General features: G+C 44.0%; 1 protein-coding gene across 1 annotated transcript; it reads right to left on the bottom strand.

The window, feature by feature from the left end:
- Positions 1 to 44: 44 nt before the first annotated feature.
- Positions 45 to 23,391, bottom strand: LOC142099714 (coiled-coil domain-containing protein 3-like). Its single transcript, XM_075183505.1, has 3 exons — positions 22,409 to 23,391; positions 3,004 to 3,178; positions 45 to 2,567 (listed from the first exon to the last, which is right to left on the bottom strand). The coding sequence occupies exons 1-3, from the start codon at positions 22,759 to 22,761 to the stop codon at positions 2,280 to 2,282; spliced, it is 816 nt and encodes a 271-aa protein (XP_075039606.1). The 5' UTR covers positions 22,762 to 23,391; the 3' UTR covers positions 45 to 2,279.
- Between the last annotated feature and the right edge of the window lie 698 nt (positions 23,392 to 24,089).

The following is a 24,089-nucleotide window of genomic DNA, read 5'->3' as shown; positions in this document are numbered from 1 at the left end:
TTTTTTTTTTTTTTTTTTTAAAGTTTTATTTTTGAGAAGGTCAATAATGAGCATCAGTCCAAGACAAAATCTGTTACAATCAGGTTATGCATGTTCAGGGATGTAATTAGCTTTTTACACAATTATATGGACACTAACTTTGGGGATGCCAGTGATTTCTTTTTTAAGTATTTTCTGCAAATTAAAAATATTTTCTTAGCATGCATTTCCATGTATCCAATAATAAAATGAACAAAATATTTTATAACAATCATGTAAACAGTAACAAAAATATTACAATGCTTGCGTCTTGTAATAATATTTAGTTTATTGTACCTTTTTTTTTGTTATATTCATTATACACTGTTAGACTTTAGGGTACCAGTTGGGTGATTTATTGACTACTGCAGAGAATTGTTGTTTTGCATTTTTTAAAGGTAAAGTTTGTTGAATAAAAATAACATTGCAGACACAATCATACATTATTATCTAGACTCGTATTTTAAACATCAGCTATGAACTAAAATAACATAAACATTCAGGTCCAGGGTTAAACTGACAAAATACTGTGGGATCAATTAATGAGAATATAGGCTGTAAATTCACTAGTATCCAGTGACATCAGAAGGCATTTCAGATTTCTTCTAATAGTTTATTTTTTGCAACTGAAAAGTACAATGCAGAATTTTTAATAGTGACTGAAATGTATAGAGATCATTTGTTTTGCAATACCAAGGACTGAAGACAATTCTCTAAGCTTTGGGTTACCCACATATGTTAAATTTCAGTTGTTGCTTGGTATAACATTCTACTTACCTGCTCACCAATCCGTCACATATATGGACATCAGAAGGATTAAAATATCATTTTCTTTTTTTGTCTGTCTAAACTTTTATTATATATTGTTAGTTAAATAGTTCATTTGCGTTACCGACCTCTACATTAGTAGTTTTGGAAGACTATATAGGTCTTATAAATTTTTATTTATTTATCTTTACTGGTTGTTGTGAGGTTATTTTATCAATTAGACGTTGTGTGGGGCCCCCACTTTTTATGCTACCTTATTGTATAAAATCATATTAAAATGTATATTTTACTAGATAATGATATGGTATATAACTAAATCTATTCCATTCCTAATTCATTTAATTTATTTTTTTCTGTTATTAATTATATAAGTGCTGGGAATATAGATTTCTAAATTCACCCTGAATTTGTTTTCTTAGGGCCTGAAATACAGTTGCAGGTAGGTGCACTTGTGATGTGTAAAGATGAGACTTGCATCTGTATTTAGAGTTTAAAGTACCTTACATTTGCACTTGGTGGGACGGATCAGTCGTCCTATTGTACGAGTGCACTACAGTGAGAGTGTACAGGCACAAGCTAACCAAACTGCTTTGAGATATGCTTTATTTGGAATCACACCGATCTTGAAATGCGTTATGTAAGAGATGTAAATTTTGCACCTACAGAAAACAGGAGCTGGTTTTGGAATTGATGATGATGATGGCTGACGCACGTATATTTAGAAGCATGCAACTCACAAAACAGACATGGAAACACAAGTGTTCAGACACATCTTTGCTTGTACTCAAACAAGACATCTTTACATTCAACTCTAAATCTTGGTTATTAATGACATTTATCTCGTGCTACCTGTTTACAGTACTCTCTATTTAAGGCCGTTTTGGGTGTGTCTTACGACCAGTCCTTGCTAGATGCAAGCCCCTGTACCTGGGAGGTGAGCACATCTGAACTTAATTTAATTGTAATGGTGTTTGAAGCATACAGTGTAGGATCTGCGTACAATGAGGTACCTTTTGATGTCGAGATGCAGGCTTAAATGTTTTGATCAAAATATGAACCGATACCTCATGTTTTCATATTGCTAGATACTCACAGTAATGCAGAGTAAATCGATGACAACAACTGTCTTTCTGTTTTGTACACAGTTATATTGCCACGCAGCTGGTACTATGGGTAATAAGCTGTTAAACGAGCACGGGCTTATTTCTTCTACAGTATTTTATGTCTTACCTGGTATGTATTTCAGTTTCATAGATGGGGCTCTATAATCTTATAAATTTACACGTCCCTAGCATTTGTGCTTCCGTGCACCGCTAGCTATTTGGTGCTTGTAAGGAATCGGGGTATAATAATACTGACGTTAATCCACTTACACAAATAAATTGCACAACCAGATTTATCAAAAGTTTCGATTCCACGTCCATTCGCTTTTTAAAATCTAGTGCCGTTTTAGTGCCGTAATACTCCAGAAGACATGGGCTTAGAACCGATGGCTAATCCAGCTTGTTTCCCATTGCTTTCTTGGCTGGTCTTGCCATGATCTTCTTATGGTTGTCCTGCTTTGAGTCCTCCTCGTTGAGGTTTTTGTCTTTATCCAGGCGCTTGTTCAGAAGGACTTCCTTCTTATTGTCCACCGTCGCCTGACGCAAGGAACGCTTTAGGTTCTTGACTTTCTCTCGAAGATGTGCGTTGGCTTTCTCCAGGAAACGAACCTTTTGGGACAAGGTCTTGGAACGTTCCTCCTCCTCCATCAAGGCCCTCTGTACGGAGACACACAGCAACTGCAACAAGGTGTAGAAGAAATAGGTTATCATCATACATGTCTTTTTGTCCTGAATAGGTAGTTTTAATAAGGCAAAGCTTTAAGTTGCCGAAGACAACACGACGTGTGTCGAGAGTTAAGAAGTTGGAGAAGACTCGATAAAACGTGGTAAGGTTCTAACAAGTTGGAGAAGACTTAATGGAATGAGTCAAGTGTTAAGACGTTGGAGAAGACTCAATGAAGCTTGCCAACGTGTTTTAAAAGGTTGGAAAAAACTGGATAAAAGTCATCATGTGGAAAGAAATGTGTTGACTGGACAAGATAGTTAAAGGAGAAAAGGATGAATCAGAAACCAGGAAACAACATGGGAAAAAATGATAAATAGAAAAGAAGTCAGGGAAATAGAGATAAATCAGGATTGGATAATGTCAGGTGCCAAATGTTTGTACTCTTACCCTGCTGTCCTCTTGAGCTTCCCAATCTGGGGAGTAGACTTGAGGCTCAGTTCCGACGACACAGTTGGAGAACTGGAAGATGCTGGAAAATATGCGATTGTTTTCTGGTGTGTTGGGAAAAATGGGATCTTGAAAGTTTACTCCGTGAGGAAGAAGATTATAATTTTCATCCATCCTGCATTGAGAAGACATGAGGAGATGTTACAATCAAAGAAAAAAAGTTTTCAGGAAAATGTTAGTTTGCCTGGGATAGGTCAAGTAAGTCACTGAACTTCATTTGTATAAATTACAGCAAAAATTTGATTGAAGGAAACACGGATATATAAATCATGTTTCACAGAAGCGCTTTAGTGTTATTTCTGTTACGTTTTGTGATGCCTACGGGGTTGGTCTAGTCCTGCGGAAATGCTACATGTTTAATTTGCTGGATATCTGGGAGACTGTCCATAATAACACATCACGCTTACAATAAAAAGTAATATCTGAGGTAAACTTTTGACATTAGGGGGTAAATTTATCAAGCTGCGGGTTTGAGAAAGTGGAGATGTTGCCTATAGCAACCAATCGGATTCTAGTTCTCATTTATTTAGTACATTCTACAAAATGACAGCTAGATTCTGATTGGTTGCGATAGGCAATGCCTCCACTTTTTCAAACCTGCAGCTTAATAAATTTACCCCTAGGGCTGTTAATCCACATGCATCAGGAATCAGGCCTGGCGTTACCATTAGGCAGCTGCCTAGGGCGCCGGGCTCTGGGGGGGCCGCCACTGAAATATTTCATTTTATGTAATGCTGTACGGCGGCCACAGAGTTTACCTTCCATGGACACCGCACAGCTGCAAATCATGGTGTCGGTGGGGTGATTGATCGCCGCCCCCCACCCCCCACTAACGATGGGACTGTGCCTCCCGCCCCTCTCCCCTCACTGACTGTTGGAGTGACGTCATCTTCACGTCCTGGCAGTCAGTCAGCAGCCCGGCAGAGAAGAGCAGCAGCATGAAAAGGTCCAGCAGGTACATTGTTAAGCAGGGGGGTGTGCAGGGGCCACATTGTGATGTAGGGGCCACATTGTGATGCAGGGGGGACAGTGTGATGAAGGTACATATTAGAGCATAGTACGTAGAAAATAACTCAAATCATCACAAAAAATTGTGTTATTGTGTCAAGTTTTTTGCTCCGAAATCTAACACCTGTAGTGTATACCTCTCCTCTAGGAATCGTGTGCTTCCCCCTGGGCAGCAGTGGAGTCTGGACAGTGGTCTGCATGAAACATCACAGCATCCAGACCGCTGGTGGAGGTGAGGCTTATCTATTTTTTTTTTACAAAATCAAGTTTGTGAGGATCTGGGAAGTAGGTATTTGGTGTGTGATGGGGGGGGGGGGGGGGGGTTATGGTAGTTGGAAACTTTGCCTAGAGTGCCGAGACACCTAGCACCAGCCCTGCCAGGAATACACACAAAAAAAGAAAATAATTAACTATCTTATATTATTTGTGTAGCATCGCCATCTTATGCAGTAACGCCCAGAGAATATGTAGTCATTTACATCAGTCCCAGTCCCTGGAGCTTGCAGTCTAAATTCTCTATCACACAAACACATACACTATGGTTCATATTTGTCAAAAGAGGATTAACCCATACTTGCCAACTCCCGCATTTTGGGGGAGTCTCCCGGACTCCCGGAGGAGTATGGCAAAATCCCGCATTTACAGAAATAGGCACAAAATACAGCGATTCTCCGGGAATCGCGGCATTTGGCCCCACCTCCCGTGACGCCCACCTCCCCCACTGAAGCTCCCGGAAAACAATGGGAGACAGTCGGCAAGTATGGATTAACCTACCATTGTGGTTTTGGACAGTGGAGCTCCCAGAGGAAACCCACGCAAACACGGGGAGAACATACAAACTGAGCTTTAATATTACCCCAGCGCTGTAAGGCAGCGATGCTAACCACTGTGCTGTGCTGCACAAACCTTATTACACATATACAGTCTTCCTTTTTGCTATTTATATTAAAGAATAAACTCCTGTCTGGTAGCTTGTGCCTAAGACTAGTGACAATTTATGCAAATAAGAGACTGATTGAGCGCTTCTCAAAAATAGACGTTTTAGGGAGGCTTGATATGAAATCAGTTAATTTGTATCACACACAGAAACTATATTCCTAACACAGTCCTCTGTTTCCATCAATATCAGTGTATTTGTGAGATTGGCTGAATCTCACAGAGAAAAGTAACACAACGCGCTTCATGATTGCAAGACACAATAATTGTTTAAATTGAGAGATAAGGATTGGAATTCATGGACTAAACCAGTGGTTCCCAAACTTTTGCAGTTCGCGGCACCCTTAGAGTCTCCATAATTTTTTCAAGGCACCCCTCCAAAATAATTACTGAGCAGTCCTGTTTTAGAAGTAGTTTGGTCAAAAAAACGTAATAAGTATTTAGGTCAGGACAGAAATACTTATTTAGTTGTATGCAAAAATAATATACATAAATCCAAGAGAAAATAATATTTTTATATATTTTTTTCAATTATATTTCTGTCAAAGAATAATTGACAGCTAATTCACACTGTGACCTCCTTCATCCACACACTCTGCCCCCTCTGCATCCAGTCACGCTGCCCCCACTCTCACGCTGCCCCCTCTGCATCCAGTCACACTACCCCCTCTGCATCCAGTCACACTACCCCCTCTGCATCCACTCACGCTGCCCCCTCTGCATCCACTCACGCTGCCCCCTCGCACGCTGCCCCCTCTGCATCCAGTCACACTGCCCCCTCTGCATCCAGTCACTCTGCCCCCTCTGCATCCAGTCACTCTGCCCCCTCTGCATCCAGTCACTCTGCCCCCTCTGCATCCAGTCACTCTGCCCCCTCTGCATCCAGTCACTCTGCCCCCTCTGCATCCAGTCACTCTGCCCCCTCTGCATCCAGTCACTCTGCCCCCTCTGCATCCAGTCACACTGCCCCCTCTGCATCCACTCACACTGCCCCCTCGCACGCTGCCCCCTCTGCATCCAGTCACACTGCCCCCTCTGCATCCACTCACACTGCCCCCTCGCACGCTGCCCCCTCTGCATCCAGTCACACTGCCCCCTCTGCATCCAGTCACTCTGCCCCTCTGCCGCGGCCAGCCAGAAAAACGAAACCAAAACTTACCAATCCGCGCGGCGCCCTGGACCCAGCATCCTCCTCTCTCCCACAGCTTGTCACTGAATGTCGGGCGCGATGCGGGAGAGAGGAGGATGTTGGGTCCCGGGTGCCGCGCGGATTGGCAAGTTGTTGTTGTATCTTTCTATGGCTGGTCGCGGCACCCCTGTGACAGCGCCGCGGCACCCCTGGGAGCCACGGCACACACTTTGGGAACCGCTGGGCTAAAGGGAAGACTGTAATTGTTACAGAAATACTATTATAACATTGACCAAAATCTGTGTTTAGAAAGTAGATGGTGAGATATGTATTCACTCAATGAACCAGTTATCTGAAGGTGTAAGAAAAATATAAGGACGAAAGGTTGTCCTGAGGTTACATTAACTGTTCACAGTTTATTAACGCGACCTTTGGCTTCCTTTTGGGTGGTAAGTGCCGTAAAACGTTCATAGCATTTTACCCGATTTTATCCCAATAATCCAGAATGAATCGGGAGCTGGAATTCTAGGAAAATAAACACGGCGAGGAACTGAAATCCAGATTGAAAAAAAAAAACAAAAGTGCCCTGAAAAAACCCAGACACATGGGAAGCCCGAGACATACATAGTTTTGTGCCAAAATAAATTAAACTTGCATTAAAACGCCATGCTGCTGAAATGTAATATGAGCGGTGTAATATATCGTCTGAGGATACAGCCTACTAAAAAGTTCATGTGACATATTATTTTATACTCCCTCCCACCTCCCCATACTTCCCCTGACCATCAGAACATGGGAGGTACCCCGCCTGGACTGACCAACATTCCCCCACAAATTGCATTTTGTTCCATGTTAGCTGCCTGGAAAATAAAATCAGAGTTCGGAATTGATTTCTGCAGCCTGACTGACAGCTGCAGCGCCACCTTCAGGGGGGTGCAGGGAGTACGCGGCCCGACCAGCCCTGGGACCATACAGATTTATCAGGGGAGAAGGCCTACGAGATGAATTAAGAGACGTGGCTCCTCTTTTAGACAGCAGCTGCTCCTGGGATGTGAGTGGTAGGGCGGAAGGGTTGGCCTGTGCCCTGAATTAAGGGATGCGGCAGCAGGCCTCCCTGTAGGCAGCACGCCTGCTTCAAATTCCGAGATACGCGGGCGCCGCTGCTGCCCCCATTAGTTCCAGTCTCCAATCCCCCAGGCGTTCAGAGACTGAACAGAGAGCCGGGGCAATGACGGAGGACACCCGATTCGTGCGGCGCAACCAACGTAACTAATGATGTCATGATGCTATCAAAGGAGAAGAGCTAAAAGGAGAAGAAGAAGAGAAGCAGAGAAGTAACTAAACTACTGCAGGGGATGATGGGTGACTGAAGAGAACATGGGGTGGCTGCAGAGAATGGGGAGGGGAGCAAGGAGCCAAATGTTAAGTAGAGGATCATTTAAAAAACAGGGATGGGTTGAGACTGAGAAGAAAATAGGGGGGCCCTGCTTTGTACTGGGCCCGGCAGATTCTGGTGACAGTCCTGGACAAGGGACTTCACTTGCGACCCCCCTCTAGGCAGCTATTCGTGAAAACAGTTACATATGGGACTCCTGCCAGCCATGGAGAGATGGGGAAGTGAAAATTAAAAAGCTTGCACACAAATTTTAAGTGCTTCTAGGAAGGCCTGGATTGGAAGAAGGCAACTCTGGCATCAGCCAGAAGACAAGGTGTGCCGAAGAGCTGGCGTGAGATCAGTTACTCCACTTCTCAGCTCTAATAACAAAGTTATAGTTGTAGGTTCTGCAGTCGCTGCCTGCTCCGCACTTAAATCCCATTTCTGGCACCAAGTGCGTTTACAAATGCGTGGGTTAGCGTACTTTATGTGCCAGGGCTGCTTAGTCCCAATCGAGCACTGCTTCCAGGCCAGCAGCTCGATACAAACGCTTCTATAGAATTGCAGAATACTGGATACATCAACTTCCATTATAGACTTTCTGTTAATTCCACCTCTTTGTTTTGTCTGGCACAGGAATGAAGCTGGAGATACAAAGAATACACACAGACACACACACGCATTGATGCATAACTCAAAACCAAGAACATGTGTTATGTATCACCCCCATAGGGAGCAGAGCGCTGCTTCCGGTACGGGCAGTCAGCTCCTGGAGCAACTCTACACTGATGGGAAACAGAACGTACAGCATCAGAGGGTGCCAGGGAGTTGCCTTTTCTTAGTATTGCATATTTTTGACATATGTTAAGTTTGGCATAATCTTGCTCAGCATCTTTGATCACTCTCTGGTTGGTAACAGACCCGTGCGGAAAATGAAAAAGTAATACAAATATTTATTGCAACCAGCTCAGCACAGAAGAATACTGTGATGTACAGTGGCAGAATTGTGCCCACCGAGCTTATCCTGCCATAGAGTAATCGTAGGGCAATGAGCAGGCTAAGACCATACTTGCCAACTCTCCCGGATTGTCCGGGAGACTCCCGCATTTTGCGAGAGTCTCCCGGACGAGTGTGGCAATCTCCCTGATAGGAAGGGGGAAAAATTTAGTTTAAACGCCGCGATTCACCCGGAATCGATTTGCGTCATTCCGTCACGGGGGCGGGGCCAAAATGACGCGATTTTGCAGCCCCGCCCCCTACACGCCCACGTCCCAGCCGGCATCTCCCGGTAAAAGAAAAAAAAATGTTGGCAAGTATGGCTAAGACTACATCATTTTATATTTCATGTACAAACTATACACCCGGGTGACCAGGGTAGACTTCTGCCCTCCACCTGGTATTTAAACCAAAGTAAGGCGGCCTGGCCACGTTGCGGTTGGACTTCTGGGACAGTTTTGAAAGCACGTATCTTCCATTACACCCCTGCAGGTCTCCATCAGAAGAACCCTAGAGAGCTGTATTCCTCCTTCATGGTTGGCCTTTCAAACTGGCTACAGGACTTTTCCTGCAGTATAATCCCTGCTGCACGTGCTGCATTCAGTGTCATTATAATGCTGCAGGACTCCGTCAGAGAACATCAATGTCTGGATTAAAACCATACTTGCCAACCTTTTAACATTGATTTCCGGGAGATGCCAGGCCGGGGGCGTGGTTGGAGGGCGGGAGGGGGGCAGGCGTGGTCAAACGCATCATTTTGACCCCACCCTGACTACAAAAACGTCATTTTGTTGCGAGGGGCTGGCCAAAATGACGCGATTCACCGTGAATCACATCATTTTGGACATCCAAATAGCAGTATGCGGGATATTTGCCTGCTCTCCCGGGAGTCCGGGAGACCTACCTGGATTTCGGGAGTCTCCCAAACATTCCGGGTGAGTTGGCAAGTATGATTAAAGCCCAGAAGATGGGCAGAAGTTTTTGTACATGACCAGTTGAGACTGAAGATGGGCTTCCTGATGTCGCTGAAGACCTGCCCCCCCCCTTCCCGAGGGAAGAGGAGATCGGGGTGGGTAAGTATTGCTGGAGGCAATAGATATAAAAAAAGAATTACATTTTTAGTGGTTTTTTAATGCACATATGTTAATATCTTTCTCTTCGCATTACACAAAACCATTTCTCAGGCTCTGGGGTGATTGGCTACGTTCCATAGAATGCAATCATATTGCTTTGGCTGCAAACACCTATTGCTTTTATATAGTACAAAGCAGCCAACTTCCCCTTGGAGCGGGCTATTACTCTAGAGGTATGGCAAACAACGATCCCTCTAAGATGAACGATGTAGGGACTCCACTCTGAAGGATCACAGTAAGAATCTGCTGTTCAGTGCAACCTTACATGCTGTAAGAGTTAGATAAGTAAAAGGCATCAATATGTAAGGCTCTCCTCCTCATACATATAACTTGTTCCTTTCTGTCTACATTATTATCTCTATGTACTGTATATATCATGAACACCATATTATTCTGCACTTTACAGAGATTATTTAATGTGGGCAATGCTAACCACTGTGCCACAATGCACCATGAAAATCCCAACACAGTGCAGCAGTGTGATCTATTATTAGATGGTTACAGTGATCCAAGGATCGATCTGCTGTGAGCACATCATGTTAGTGCTCTAATAGGACAATGGGGGGATACGGCTGTCACACAAATGGATTTTGAGAAATCTTGTACAGATTTAAATGACTGTTTGTGTTTTAGTGATCTTGGCACAGATGAAGCACTGACGGGTGAAAGTACAAGCCGCTGCCTACATGTGGCACAGCCGCCCAGAATGGGAACAGATTGGCATGAAAGAGACGGTGAAAATCCGAAATAACGAACTGCAGTTATGATAGAGCTCAGCAAGAAGTAATTTGTTTATTTGTCATTGTTGCAAAAAATACCCCTTTTAAAGGAGGGTTTCCCAGCACCCTCTCTTTCCCCCGACTGTTGACCAATACCGTCAACTCCCCAAATCTACTTGTAGTGGGGACGAGATATTGTGACAAGAACTATAAGAGATCTTCTCAGGCTCTCTCAGCTAAGATCAGGTGTAGATGCCCATGTGTGTAGTGAGGCTTAAAGACTCCTCCTGTAGGCGATGGGTCGTCACCAAGAAGCCGGCTGTCTGAAGATGGGTTGCTATGTGCCCTGGTGTGGCCTTAGCAGGGGGTGCCCGTAAATACAGCCACATGCACAGAGTAAGGTCCATGGAACGAAGCACTTTTAAATTTCCAGTGGCATAATTTTTCCTTTTTGTCCTAACCTTTTAGTGGGGGCAGAGACAATTTTTTATAAAATTCTGGGGCCTTAATTGGCACTATTTATTTCTTATACACTTGCACCACACTATACACATTTTTTCACGTTTTTTCCTTTCTTTTTAAGTGTCCACGTTTTTGGGTTTTGGGTATAGATCCTTATGAACGACCCTCTCCCATAGTCATCAGAGGCTTCCTCCATCGGGGGGGGCAGTTAATGAACCAGTTCCCTTGTGGAAGCTTCGGCCTACCGATGAGGAGAGAGAGGCTTGTCCGAGCCTTGCGGCAGAGGTGGGGTTAAGAGCCTTGCCTCCTAAGGGGCATTTGGCTCTGAAGGTCAAGGATGTCAAGTGGCCCCCCCTATCTTTGGCAAACGGGGACTGGGGAAGAACGGAGGCCTTTTCCTTTAGAGAAGGTTCCAAAGTTTCAAGCCCCCAACTCAGTCTTTGGAAGCACAGCCCCTTGGGCTTCAGTTAAAAAAAAAAAAGAGATGTATCCTCATTGGATACAGGCCATGACTGTCCCCTGCTCTGATGTACGAGTCCAGTGTTGGCTAACCTGTGACACTCCAGGTATTTGTGAAACTACAAGTCCCAGCATGCTTTGCCAATATATAGCAGCTTATTGCTGGTTTTGCATGCTGGGACTTGTAGTTTCACAAACACCTGGAGTGTCACAGGTTAGCCAAACACTGTACTAGTCTATTGGAAAGTGGGTGCTTTGTGTAACCCTCATTGCTGGAAAACACCTTTCTAAAGAATGCAGCTGAAAGCAGTGTCCCTAGGATTGAGGCTTGTCCATAAATCAGGTTAATTTAAAAAGTCCTCTTGAATTATTCTGTCCTGTAGCACAGACACATTTGTACACTTCTGCGCACACTGTCTACATACACAGTCCCACATTCCTGCCTTCAACACCTTCCAGCAGACACAGCCACTAGCAGGTGGACCGTCCTCCCATCCCCAGCTGGGTCCCTGAGGGGCCTACTGGTTTTATGAGACTGCTGTCTGTACACTTGCTGTGTCCCCCCCTCCAGCGCTGGCGGGCGGATTACCCTGCATTCTTCAGGGATTTATGGACCATTTATTTTGCAAAGTTGTTTTAACTTTGATCCTAAGTATTGGCTTAAAAAAATGAAGGTTGAAGCTGTCAGCTGGACTTAGTGTCCGATCTGCAAAATGCGTGCGCCCTCCGTGCGCTTTCTCTTGTTCCTGAACCCAAAGCGCCTGTAAGTGCCTAATGATAGGAAAAGTGTCATCAAAATATATTTTTTATGCATTGAACAATATGAATGATATAATAATGGAATGCTCAAATTAATTGGGACCAAATGCATTAATTAATACTTAATTGTTTCAATATGGATTTTGCAGAACATTCAGAAACAAGCAAAACTTCTGCATTAGTATCACAAGAAACTGTGGCAATCACACAGGCCAATGTAAAAAAAAAACATGACCCTAGGTGGGGGCTTCTGGTGGTCACATGATAGCTGCTAGAACACAATATGCAGAGAACAATAGATCCGATATGCTAGGACAGGGGGTGTGTACTGAATCTGGCACCTGATTGGACGGCTGCTAATACTCCTGTGCAATCAGGGGCTGCATTCCCTACACACATACTGCTTTGGAAGATTTCAATCTCCTGCGCTACCTTCTACAGCGCTGCTATTGTTTGCATCTTGGGGCTTTGCATGAGTGGGATCCTCGATCTAAGTGCTAAATAGTGAAGAGAACTAAAAAGAGAGGTGTTGGGCAAAATTAGATAAGCCCTTGTGATTAAGGGTGTGCACCGGCCACTTTTAGCGTTTTGGGTTTTGGGTTCTGATTAGCTTGAGGTTTTGGGTTCTGATTTGTTTTGCCAAAACATCCGACGAAAGGTTTTGGTTCTGATTTATTTTTAAAAAAAGCATAAAAAGTGCTAAAAACCAGTTTTGTGTTTTTTTTTTCTCACTCCTACGCTATTATTAACCTCAATAACATTCAATAACAATCATTTCCACTAATTCCCAGTCTATTCTGAACACCTCACAATATTGTTTTTAGGCCAAAAGGTTGCACCGAGGTAGCTTGAGCACATAATGCCAAAAAAAGAGGTACAAGATGGAATTGTTCTGGGCCCTCCCTCCCACCCCTCGCGAGATTCGACGCAAGACTTGGACGACAGAGCCTCGTTTTCAATTTTTTGCCCGTCGGAAATATCCGAACAGTGCTCGGATCCCGTTCGGATCCGCACTGTTCGGGTGGGCTCGGATTAGCGGAATCCGAGCCCGCTCATCTCTACTTGTAATATAGTTAACAGCAATGACTTGAGTCACTAAAGGACGTATCTATATATATATATATATAAAAAAAAATAAGGGATTGTGTATATATATATATACATATATACATACCCACACATACATATATATCACTCTTTTTTCTTCAAATCCCCCTTAACTTACCTTTCAATCGTCGTGTTCTCCAAGTCCGAACCCCTTACTTTTTCGTCGCTGTCGCTGTTCTCTGCTCCTCCATGCTGTGCTCGCAGTGAATGTCAGGCGTGATGACGTCATCATGCCCGACATTCACTGCGAGCACAGCATGGAAGAGGGGACCAGGGAGGGAGCCGTGCGGTCAATGGTCAGGTGACCACAAAAATGTAAGTTGTTTTTTTTGTTTTTTTGTTTTTTTCTGTTACAGGGGTCCTGCCTTGGGCCCCCTTGTCTGCTGGGCCCCCGGGCACCTGCCCATCGTGCCCAGTCGGAAAGACAGTCCTGATTGTATGCATGGTATAACATGTGTCTGCAATCAGAGCAACTATAAAAATGTCCGTTATGTACAGTAGACATTAAGGACAGCCTAATAATTGTTTTTCCAAGGGGAATATATAGGCAGCATGGTGACTCAGTGGTTAGCACTTCTGCCTCATAGCGCTGGGGTCATGAGTTCAATTCCCGACCATGGCCTCATCTGTGTGGAGTTTGTATGTTCTCCCCGTGTTTGCGTGGGTTTCCTCCGGGTGCTCCGGTTTCCTCCCACACTCCAGAAACATACTGGTAGGTTAATTGGATGCTATCAAAATTGACCCTAGTCTGTCTCTCTCTCTCTCTCTCTGTGTATGTTATTGAATTTAGACTGTAAGATCCAATGGGGGCAGGGACAGATGTGAATGAGTTCTCTGTACAGAGCTGTGGAATCAGTGGCGCTATATAAATAAATGGTGATGATGATGATGAAATATATAAAACATTTTTAAAAACTTTCCACTAAATGTTTATATTACTCATTGAGCTCTGTGATCGGATGATCTATTTATCATTGGTGTCTTTGGAGACCCAGTGATCTACTGACCAGCATTACATACATATGTATATTCTCTTTTCCTTTGTTTTTGTAGAGGGGCAAAGGGCATGTGAGTATGTAATGGGATATTTTTATTGCTAAGGGGATAATATATTTTTTAGGCTCGCCAGTCAATAGGCAATGACAAAATTAAAATGCACCCATACGTACAAGACAGAGAATGCTTATAGTAATTACCGGCTAATCAGATTATACCAGACACCTCTTGGTAATCTCATCCGGTAATGGAATTGACAAGTTAATGTTTTTATTAAAGGAAAACTAAACAAAACTAAAAAAGTCCGTTTTTGGGTGGTGTTAAACTAATAGTAAAATACAATTATGTCCTAGATATATTATGTTGATGGATTATATATTGTTAGGAATAGCTCTTTATAAGTATTGATAAACTACAGATGGAGGAGGCTTTATTGAAACATTTCGCCCCCCCGGCTCTTCGCCAATTAGGGAAACTGTGATCACATTTTATATGGCATTTAATGGCTTGTGACTGGGACATCTGCAAACCATCTGTGTGTATCCAGCTAAGAATTAAAGTCAAATCGACATCCAAAAATAAATTCAATGTAATATGTGTAAGCTGCAAACAGCCTTAGTTATTTGGCCGTAAACTTTCGGAAAATTTATGATTGCAAACAGCCAGACAACGTGAAACGTAGTCTAAAAAAAGTCTAAAAATATAATATTGTAGCCTAATAACCACGTTATAAAAGAATAGTCTATACTCAACATACAGGTATCATTCCATAATAAAACTTGATCAAATAGACATAAATGAAAGCAGTTAATGGTTAATAACATGTTGGTAAAAGTCTTACGGAATTCTTTGTGATCGTTAAATTAAATCATTTGCCTAAACCCTCAGCTGCTCGTATATGGTGCGATTATGATCAACCGTTTCAAAGAAAATGGCCAACCATTATACTGATAATGTATTTGATCAGATATGGGGAGGAACCTTTGAAGCAAGGAGCGCCGTCTTTGCGTAATGCGGTCAAGGAACGACAGAAGTCAACGTCAGCAGTGTAATATGGTTGTTTGGCCAAACGGTTGTAGATCTGTTTATTTCCACTGTTGAGCTGAACAACCAGATCACCAGATTTTTTAAATCTTTTATAGCGGAAAAGTGGAGGTGTTGCCCATAGCAACCAATCAGATTCCAACTATCATTTATCTAGTACATTCTAGAACACTGTGGGCTAGATTTACTAAACTGCAGGTTTAAAAAAGAGGAGATGTTGCCTATAGCAACCAATCAGATTCTAGCTGTCATTTATTTAGTGCATTCTACAAAATGATAGCTAGAATCTGATTGGTTGCCATAGGCAACATCTCCACTTTTTCAAACCCACAGTTTAGTATATATACCCCTGTGTGTAGAATCTGATTGGTTGCTAAGGGCAACACCTCCACTTTTCTGTTATAAAAGGTTTGATAGATCTATGTGTGGGAACCTGTTAACCATAAGACGAGGGACGGTCTACCAAGGGAATAGTATAATAATATAGAGGCTTTATGGTTTTATTTAAATGGTTTCATGTTTATAAAACAAAGTCATGAACCTTAACTCACTCTGACAACAAGAGGAGATTACGGCAGATAGTTACCAGCTCTGCTTTCCTTAATCTATATAGGATGAATGTATATGACAAGTATTGCTTCCATGTGTCTGGAGGGATTTAAAGAGAGGGCGAGAGAGGGGGAGATTCTGAACCCGCAGCCCAGTCTGACCCTCTAAAACTCTCAGTTGCAGACAGTTCTGTAAATGTAAATCCTGTACATTAAACCTTCCAATGGTCTCTGGTTACAACTGGCTCCGTGTCTGCAGCGGTGCAGATGGTATCGGTGTAACGCTCCCCCCCCCCCTACGCCCCGCACCTTTAACTCCATCCAGAGTCACAGAGTCAGGCTAAAGTATAATTCCCCCCCCCCCCCCCCAGCTATGGGGGCCACTGCTAGGTCAACATAAACATTTATACTGTAAATAAACATAACATATACTTATATGAGGGATGATTAGAGTCCCCTTATTCCTGTATGAGGTCAGGGGCAAACGCAGGATTTGTAGAGGGGGGTTTCCACACCACATCGCCAGTGGGCATGACCAGCATGCATGAGGGCGTGGCTATAATTTTAGACAGTGCTTGGCTGCTCTCCAACTCTTCCTAACCCCATAGTATACATGGGCAATGCTGCGTGCACTACTGCTAGGTGGACGCAGCTCTCCCTTTTCAAGCAGAGCCGTGTGAAGCGGGGGCAGGGTCCAGCCACCTCAATTACACAGTGCCCCAGGCTTTGAGGGGGGTTTCCAGGCAATAGGAAACCCCCCTGTGTTTGCCTATGGAGGTATACCAGAGCGGGAGCAGGTAGGAGTGGGGGGCACAGACTCAGCTTACAGAGGGCCGACCATGTGGAACTAAGAACAACAAATGGCATGCATATAAATGATGACGACCCATTAAAACCTCAATATCTGCTGATGTGATGACAGCTCTAAAAATGACCAGGGGCCTAACAATAGGGGGGTGCACGGTATGGCATATATGGGGCCTGGAGGTGAGGGATGCCCAAAAATGCTGTGTCCCCCTCCAAGGCCCCCAGTCTCCTCCCACATTCTCAGAATAGACCCAATAGAGCAAAGCGGGGGCCCCGGGGAGGCCAGAATAGACCCTACCCAAATTTTGCTGTAACACACCGTAATGCCGTTCGGCCAGTACTGTGCTGTATATGTCAAAGCAAAAGAGATTTCCTGAGAATAAAAACACGCTCTGCGATGATTGTCTATTAAATGGACCTTCCGCCTTCAGACAAATTAATTTTATTCATTTGTATATGCCATCAGGTAACTTTTACTAAGTGATTCCGCTTTCTCTTTTTGGTTTCCTTCTGCATTTTCCAACAAGGCGTTGGTATTTCTGATGCCCTTGGATATGACAGAGATAACCTGTACTCTGCAGAGCGAGTTTGTGTTGTATCCAAGGGCAAAGTTAATAAACCACTCTAGCTCTCTGAAATAAAGACAATGGGTATAAACCACGAAGAAGCTCAGTCAGAGTTGAATGGTCCTGTTTTATTTGCCCCTGTAAGATACACATCTGCATACTACACACGCACACGTCCAAATATATGGTATTGCGCATCGATGACTTATGGCTCCATAGACCCGTAGAGGTGGATTGAGGCCGAGCACAGCTGTCTTGTGGGTACTGGAGGGCGGGTTCAGCGATTGCTGATAAAAAGTTTATTTATTGATCCCAGTCAGTGACTTGACATGGGGGTTGATGGATAACAGCATCATTGAGCCATTTAACGATTTTCGAAATAATTTGGTTTTTTCTGACATTGGAGGAATAACAAAAACATCCTCTATAAGAAGTCAGACTCAGGTTTTGCGTTTAGTTTCCAGATTAAATAGTCTCCCAGGGCCCGTTAGGATACGTTTGTAAATAGAACACTACAAATTATAGGAAGGAATAAGAGGTTTATAAGCCTCATGGTGCAGATATAGAGGCTGGTTCCTGCTCTTGGTCCATAAGGGCCAATAAACTCTCATTTAGCACAAGCACCATCTTTCAACAAACTGGGCAGCAGACAAGCAACATCTCTGTCTGTGCCCCAACAATCCAGAGTAGACTGAGCATGAATGAGATGGTTTTGTGCCTGACAACAATACTGCATTATAAGGGGAAAATAACACATTATCCCTATAAAACCCTATAAAAAGCGGGATTATTCCAAAGATTTATTGCACACAATTCTGCTTAAACCCAGCGGGCCGGAAACACCAAGAAACGCAAAGTGAACGCAATTCACCTGTATCCAAGTACAAGCGGATCTGAAGAAAGGTTCCGTTTGAATCTGGCTATACTTGTGCAGACAGACAGAACAGACAGCAGGATGCGTACATGCATAAGTGCAATATAAAGTCCCATTAGAACACCCAGGAAAACAAATGTACACATATTAACACCTGTTAATACTATAATCATGCATAGAAATACATGAAAAAAAAAAATATATATATTTTTTTTGAAACATGAAATACATATATCAGGACGTTCTCATTGTCTACTGTATATAAAATGCATTTTCACAGTTGCTTAATAGCAAACACATGTTATAGCATGCATCCGCCATCACTATCTCTCTGCGCTTACATCAGACCTGTACCTGGGGCAAGTGATACGGCTGAAAATCGAACCGAAAGATGAATTGCCTACACTTGCGTCTGCCGACATAAAGTCTGTTTCTGAACACGCGCAGGGCAACCTTCCAGAATATCGCGGCACGTCGCGGGACTTACGTTCCTCACTGAATCAGCCCCCGGCATATTTAACCCTTTACCCGCCAGCGTTGGCTATGCCTTGGTACTGAGAGGGTTAAGCTACCGCAGAACGCGCAGGGTTTGTTTAAGGTGAAGCAGGGCTTGAATGCACGGGGCTATTTTTAGGCAGAGAATGCAGCAGGTATCCGAAAGTATTTTAAACAGGTATCAGCAAATCCCAGAGAGAGAGGGGGGGGGGCGGGAAGCTGAAAATATTCATTATAGGTGCTCCTGCTTATCAAGAGTCACATTTGAAGCAGACGTATAATTAATTAATATCTTGTATTGTAGATGATGAAAGAAGAAACCTATATCAGTGCCAAGAATAGTGGAGTAATTAGACTAGGAGGGGCGGGGAACAAGTTTCTGTAATAAATTGACTGTCTAGCGCTATAAAGATTTAGGCTGCCCATTGGCTATCTCCCTTTCCCAAACATGTCCCTGGGCGGGACAACGGGGTAGAGCCCTAAATTGGGGACAGTTGGGGGTATGATTTGTGTCCTTGGAACCTTCTGTATATTTACACAATAAAGCGTCACTTATGAACACCAATCGGCCGGTAGCTCCTATGGTCACATGATCATAATAACTGCTAGAACACTGGCATAGTATAATCCAACAAAGACGCCTTCAGACATGAGAGTACAACCGTTTATTCGGTAAGAAGATCTCTGCAAATCGCTCATCAGTATTTAATGCAGAATTTCATTTTACCCTTGAATGTACTAAAAGCTCTTGCGGTTAAAGATGGGGTGTGTCAAATTGTGACACACAGGGATGCAGTACGTCCTATCGCAGTGTTGGCTAACCTGTGACACTCCAGGTGTTGTGAAACTACAAGTCCCAGGATGCTTTGCCAATATATAGCAGCTTATTGCTGGAAGGGTATGCTGGGACTTGTAGGTTCACAACACCTGGGGGTAAATGTATTAAAGCGGCGCTGCCTTGTAAAGGAAAGTTTCCCTTTACAAGGCAGCGCCGCTTTAAATTTAAGCGCTGAAGATGGCGAACTCGCGGGAGTTCAGCAATCCGGAGGTTAATACATTTACCCCCTGGAGTGTCACAGGTTAGCCAACACTGTCCTATTGGGTAATGGGTAATAATTAGGCTGCCTGATTGGAAATAGGACAAAACAACAAACCAAGCATTCTACTTTGTACAACGTGCAGGATCCTCAATGCAGCACAATCAGACTCTGTCCTATGATCCCTAATTCTGGAATTTCATAGTAAACACTGGACCTGATGACAAGCAGGAGACACCTGGATGCAGACCATTGGCAGGCGGGGGATTCCCTTGTGAATTTATATCCGCCTTTCAGCGGCTGCAAAAGATACAACTGAAAATATGGGTAGTTACGCTAAACACAGTATTTGAATTAGCCGCATCTGCGTGAATGCGTCCTTAGTGTACCTGGGCTACGTTCCTCCGCCCGCTCCCTCCTTTGTTCCGCCTCTCAAGTCGCAATGGGTCGTAAGTGTCAGATGCGTTCCGATATGAATTCCGTGCAATTGCGGAAGTTTGGCTTTTGGGCATGCGCAGCGCAAATTCACGCAAGATATGCTACGCAAACGGTATGTAAGTGCGCATGAATGATAGACGGAGAGATTACACATCACATTCAAGAAAATTCAGTCTGACTTAAAGAGTCCCAACTCTGTCTGATGGGTCCACGACTCTCTGCGATCCCCTGGCAGGGGCGAACGGAGGATTGCCGACCCCCAAAAAAAACACCCCCCCGCGAGAGCTGCTGCGCATGCGCAGCAGCTCCGTTTCTTCAGCGCTGTCCTATACAGCAGCCGCGGCGCTAAGAAGCGTCTGCGGCGGTGCTGTATACACTACAGCACCGCCGCGGACGCTTCTTTGACAGCGCCGCGGCTGCTGTATAGGACAGTGCCGCTATAGCGGCCACTTAGCGCAGGGGGAGGGGTTTCTGGAGACTCAGAAACCCCCCCTGCGTGCGCCACTGCCTGGGTTGGTCACACCTCATTAAATTCCAACTCTCTGGCTTTATTAGATCAGCACCATCTAGCAGGTTAAATGCCGTGCTGTTTTAAGCTGAGCTGTCAAGGGTCGATCAGTCTGCAGTCTGGAAACCAAATGTGCAGGGCGGATGGAGGTCTTTGGAGGTCTACCAGATGTTTGTTTGGAAAGGGTCTCCGCACTCTATTTAGTGGGCATCATGTTTCAATGCTCCACTAACGATGACCTCCGGTGCCTTCGTAATTGTGCAGAGTACGAGAGGAAGAAGAAGAATAACCAATTTACATTAAATATAAAAGACAAACAACAAAGCACAAAGTGATCCCATATGAGAAAGTTACTGGGAGGTGACTCGGTGGTTAAGAGCACCGACTGTATAACAATAACACTGAAAATAGCTGCTGGAGGGGACAGTTCAGCAGCCAGGAGCCCCCACTGTTATCTGCAGCCAGGAGCCCCCATTGTTATCCGCAGCCAGGTGCCCCCATTGTTATCTGCAGCCAGGTGCCCCCATTGTTATCTGCAGCCAGGAGTCGGACAAGGTTGTATATAAGACGACAGGAGGAGGAGGGCTCAATCTGTCCAGCCCAATTACACCAAGGCAGAATAGAAGCCATCTGATTGGTTGCATTGCATAGGACAGAGTCTTCCTTCTCTGTGACCCGCAGCAGCTGCCGCCATAACCATCGCGGTCAGGCTGCAGGTATCGGCCGGATCCCCTATTTGCACGTGACTGATACATTAGTGGCCTGGTTCACTAAGGCACGCATACTGAGCGCAATGTGCGTTTGTTTCAGGGCGCCCGTAATTCAGATCTGCCCACGCCTGAATTCAACATGGAACCAATCTGAAGACACCTACGCTGATGAATTCGGTTGTAGGTCGGGTCTACTACACAAGACGCTGCAGGATGCCAACAACAAAGACACGTACCTGGTAGACGCCCAGAGCTTGGCTGCGTGGGCTCAGGTTCGGCACGCCCTTACTGCACATTGACCGTGGGTTGAACGCCCCATCCCTGCCCCGTACCCTCCCAGAACTCATAACCTGTAGTAAGAGTCCTTTGCGTAGGAAGAAGAATTAAACGTTGCTGCCTATGGTGCGGTTCTGGGCAGGCGTGTATCAAATTTGCAGATTATATGCCCAAAATTGGCATTTACGTTCCTTAATGAATCAGGCCCTAGATGTCGAATTTTGTCCAAGAAAGAAACTGAAATTTGCCCTATCACAAACAGCTGTATATAAATGATGTGCTCTACATTGTGATATTAAGCATTATTACATCTACCAATAAGGTAAGGTTAGATTTTTGCATTAAAAAAGATACCTTTTTTAAAAAAAAAACAACTCTCTTCAAATTGCTGCCCCCCTCCCAGAACGTACATTCTGAGACAGTTCCTTCAGGCTGATTCATTATGGGCACCCCCCGTGGATAGCCTCCCCGTAGAGGCGAACAGAGAATCAAATACATATAAATGGCATATTGGATTACACTGCAACTGCAAAATAGTTCTTGATACAAAACTGTCAACATGACTGATATTTTCTTTCTTTTTCAATAGTGCACATACTCACCGACGCTTGAGAACAAGTTCTGTACACAGCTTTGGGCACCAAGGGTTAAATCAACCAAACCTTTTTAAAAGGACAAGTGGAGGTGTTGCCCATAGCAACCAATAAGGTTCTAGCTATCATTTATTTAGTACATCCTAGAAAATGATAGCTAGATTCTGATTGGTTGCTATGGGCAACATCTCCTACCTTTCCTCTTTAGAAGTTTGATAAATCTACATCCAAATGTCAATGAGAACTTGACACAGGGCTGGGAGCAAAACAAAAAAAAAAGATAAAAACACTTATCTTATTAATAACTCTCTTTACTGCCCCATTAGCCCAAGACACAAATAAAATGCTATATAAGCAAAGAGAGAATTACCTTAAGAAGAAATAATAGGAATTGTTCTCCATCACTGTGTATGAGTGACAGTTGAAGTAGCCCAATCCGGTGACATTAAGCAAGGACCCCGCAGGTACCTCCAACATTGAACCCCAGCCCTGGTCACACAGAAGCTCAATCTCTGCAGAGTAAAACAAGTCTGAGTTGTATTGCCAGGGCAGGTAATTGTAGACGCTATAGCTATCCTTATGTAGGGCCAGCACCTTGGCAAACACCACCGTCTCCACCAATTCAGCCCGGCAGGCTTCTGTCTGTGGTCTCCAATCATTGGGCATTTGGCAGCCTCTAAGCCCTCCAACCAGGCAAAGCAGGATGAGACCAAAGACCAGCATTGTATCAAGTCTACCGACCGATGCCAGACGCACTGCTCTTCCTTTGCTGGATCTCTCCTGGATAAATACTGGCCAACACTTGACTCCTCTGTTAGCAGATCCAAGGACGTCCGAAGGAAGCCAACAAGGACGTCCGAAGGAAGCCAAGAACTCGCCAACCTCCAGAGATTAAGGAAATGACTCCAGATGTCAAGATAGTTGCCAAAGATAGGCAACACAAGCCAAAGGACCTCCAGAGAGCCAGTCAATGTCCTTCGCTGATGGATTGTGCGGAGATAGAGGGGGAGAAGATCTCTTCAGTTCTGTGTGAAAGTCTTTGGCTTTGTCAAACTTCCAAACATAAAACATCCATAGGACTTTCAAAAAAAAAAAGTTCACTTGCTTATTAGCAAAAAAAAAAAATTAAGTGTGCCAAGATATCTTGTTGTGCTCCCAGTCATTCTCTCTGGCTCCTTTCCTTGTCTTTCTTCTCCATCCTTCTGAACACAAGGACTGGGGAGCACACAGGCTGCAGAAGATCAGATATTTGTGGTTAACGTTGGAACACGTTGCATGCACTGTGTGGTGCTGTCCCTCATTAAAGCCCATTCAATCAACTGCAAAATTCCTGACAAAACAGTGCAGATCAGTTTTCAGCGTGTGTGTGTGTGTGTGTGTGTGTGTGTGTGTGTGTGTGTGTGTCTTGTAGCCACAGAACGTAGGTTTGCAAAAATCAAAAGTTATTTTTTCTTGCTTTGTTAACAAAACTCCTTGTAGGAATTAAAACAAAAAAGCATTTATCAACATCCCTCCTTGATGCCAGCTTGGTTTCCAAAAATCTGCAGGGACAAGAAACAATGGCTCTTGTTTAAAAAAAAATTTACATTTGTAAAGTCAAATCCATCTGTGCCTGGTGATTGCTTTAAAATTTTCCCTGACATGCTACAAATCTATTCAGGATCTAAGCGAAATCAGAGCTCAGAAACAGCCTTCCCCCCTTTGTCTACAAAACATGCATATTTTTCTGATTAAAAGGTAAAAAAAAACCTAGTTTCGGGTCTTGAGAAGCTGCCTCAGGACTTTAGACTAAGCAGTTTTACAACGTGAGAAGCGAATATACATGGGACGTCTCAATATGAACCATAACTCTGCAAGGGGGAAGGAATAGGAAATCTGAGTTTCCTTGGCACAGCAAATGGTAGGAATATGGGCAACGAGAGCACAGATTGTTTCCATTGCTTTCAAGCTTTTAATGCAAGAAAAGCTTAAAGTTCCCTCTCGCAGCAGATGGTTCAGAAAGTCAATATACTGACATGATCATATTTATGTTTACGTCGCCTCAGGTAGTG

Source organism: Mixophyes fleayi, chromosome 8, assembly GCF_038048845.1.
Source record: "Mixophyes fleayi isolate aMixFle1 chromosome 8, aMixFle1.hap1, whole genome shotgun sequence".
Taxonomy (NCBI): Eukaryota; Metazoa; Chordata; class Amphibia; order Anura; family Limnodynastidae; genus Mixophyes; species Mixophyes fleayi.
Note: the sequence above shows the minus strand (reverse complement) of the source record. Positions and strands in the feature narration are given on the sequence as shown.

Coding starts and splice junctions, on each gene's coding strand:
- LOC142099714 (XM_075183505.1), bottom strand. CDS start 22,761: ATGCTGGTCTTTGGTCTCATCCTGCTTTGCCTGGTTGGAGGGCTTAGA. Junction 3,179..22,408: donor TCCTATTATTTCTTCTTAAG/GTAATTCTCTCT, acceptor TTCTCAATGCAG/GATGGATGAAAATTATAATC. Junction 2,568..3,003: donor AAGCTCAAGAGGACAGCAGG/GTAAGAGTACAA, acceptor ACCTTGTTGCAG/TTGCTGTGTGTCTCCGTACA.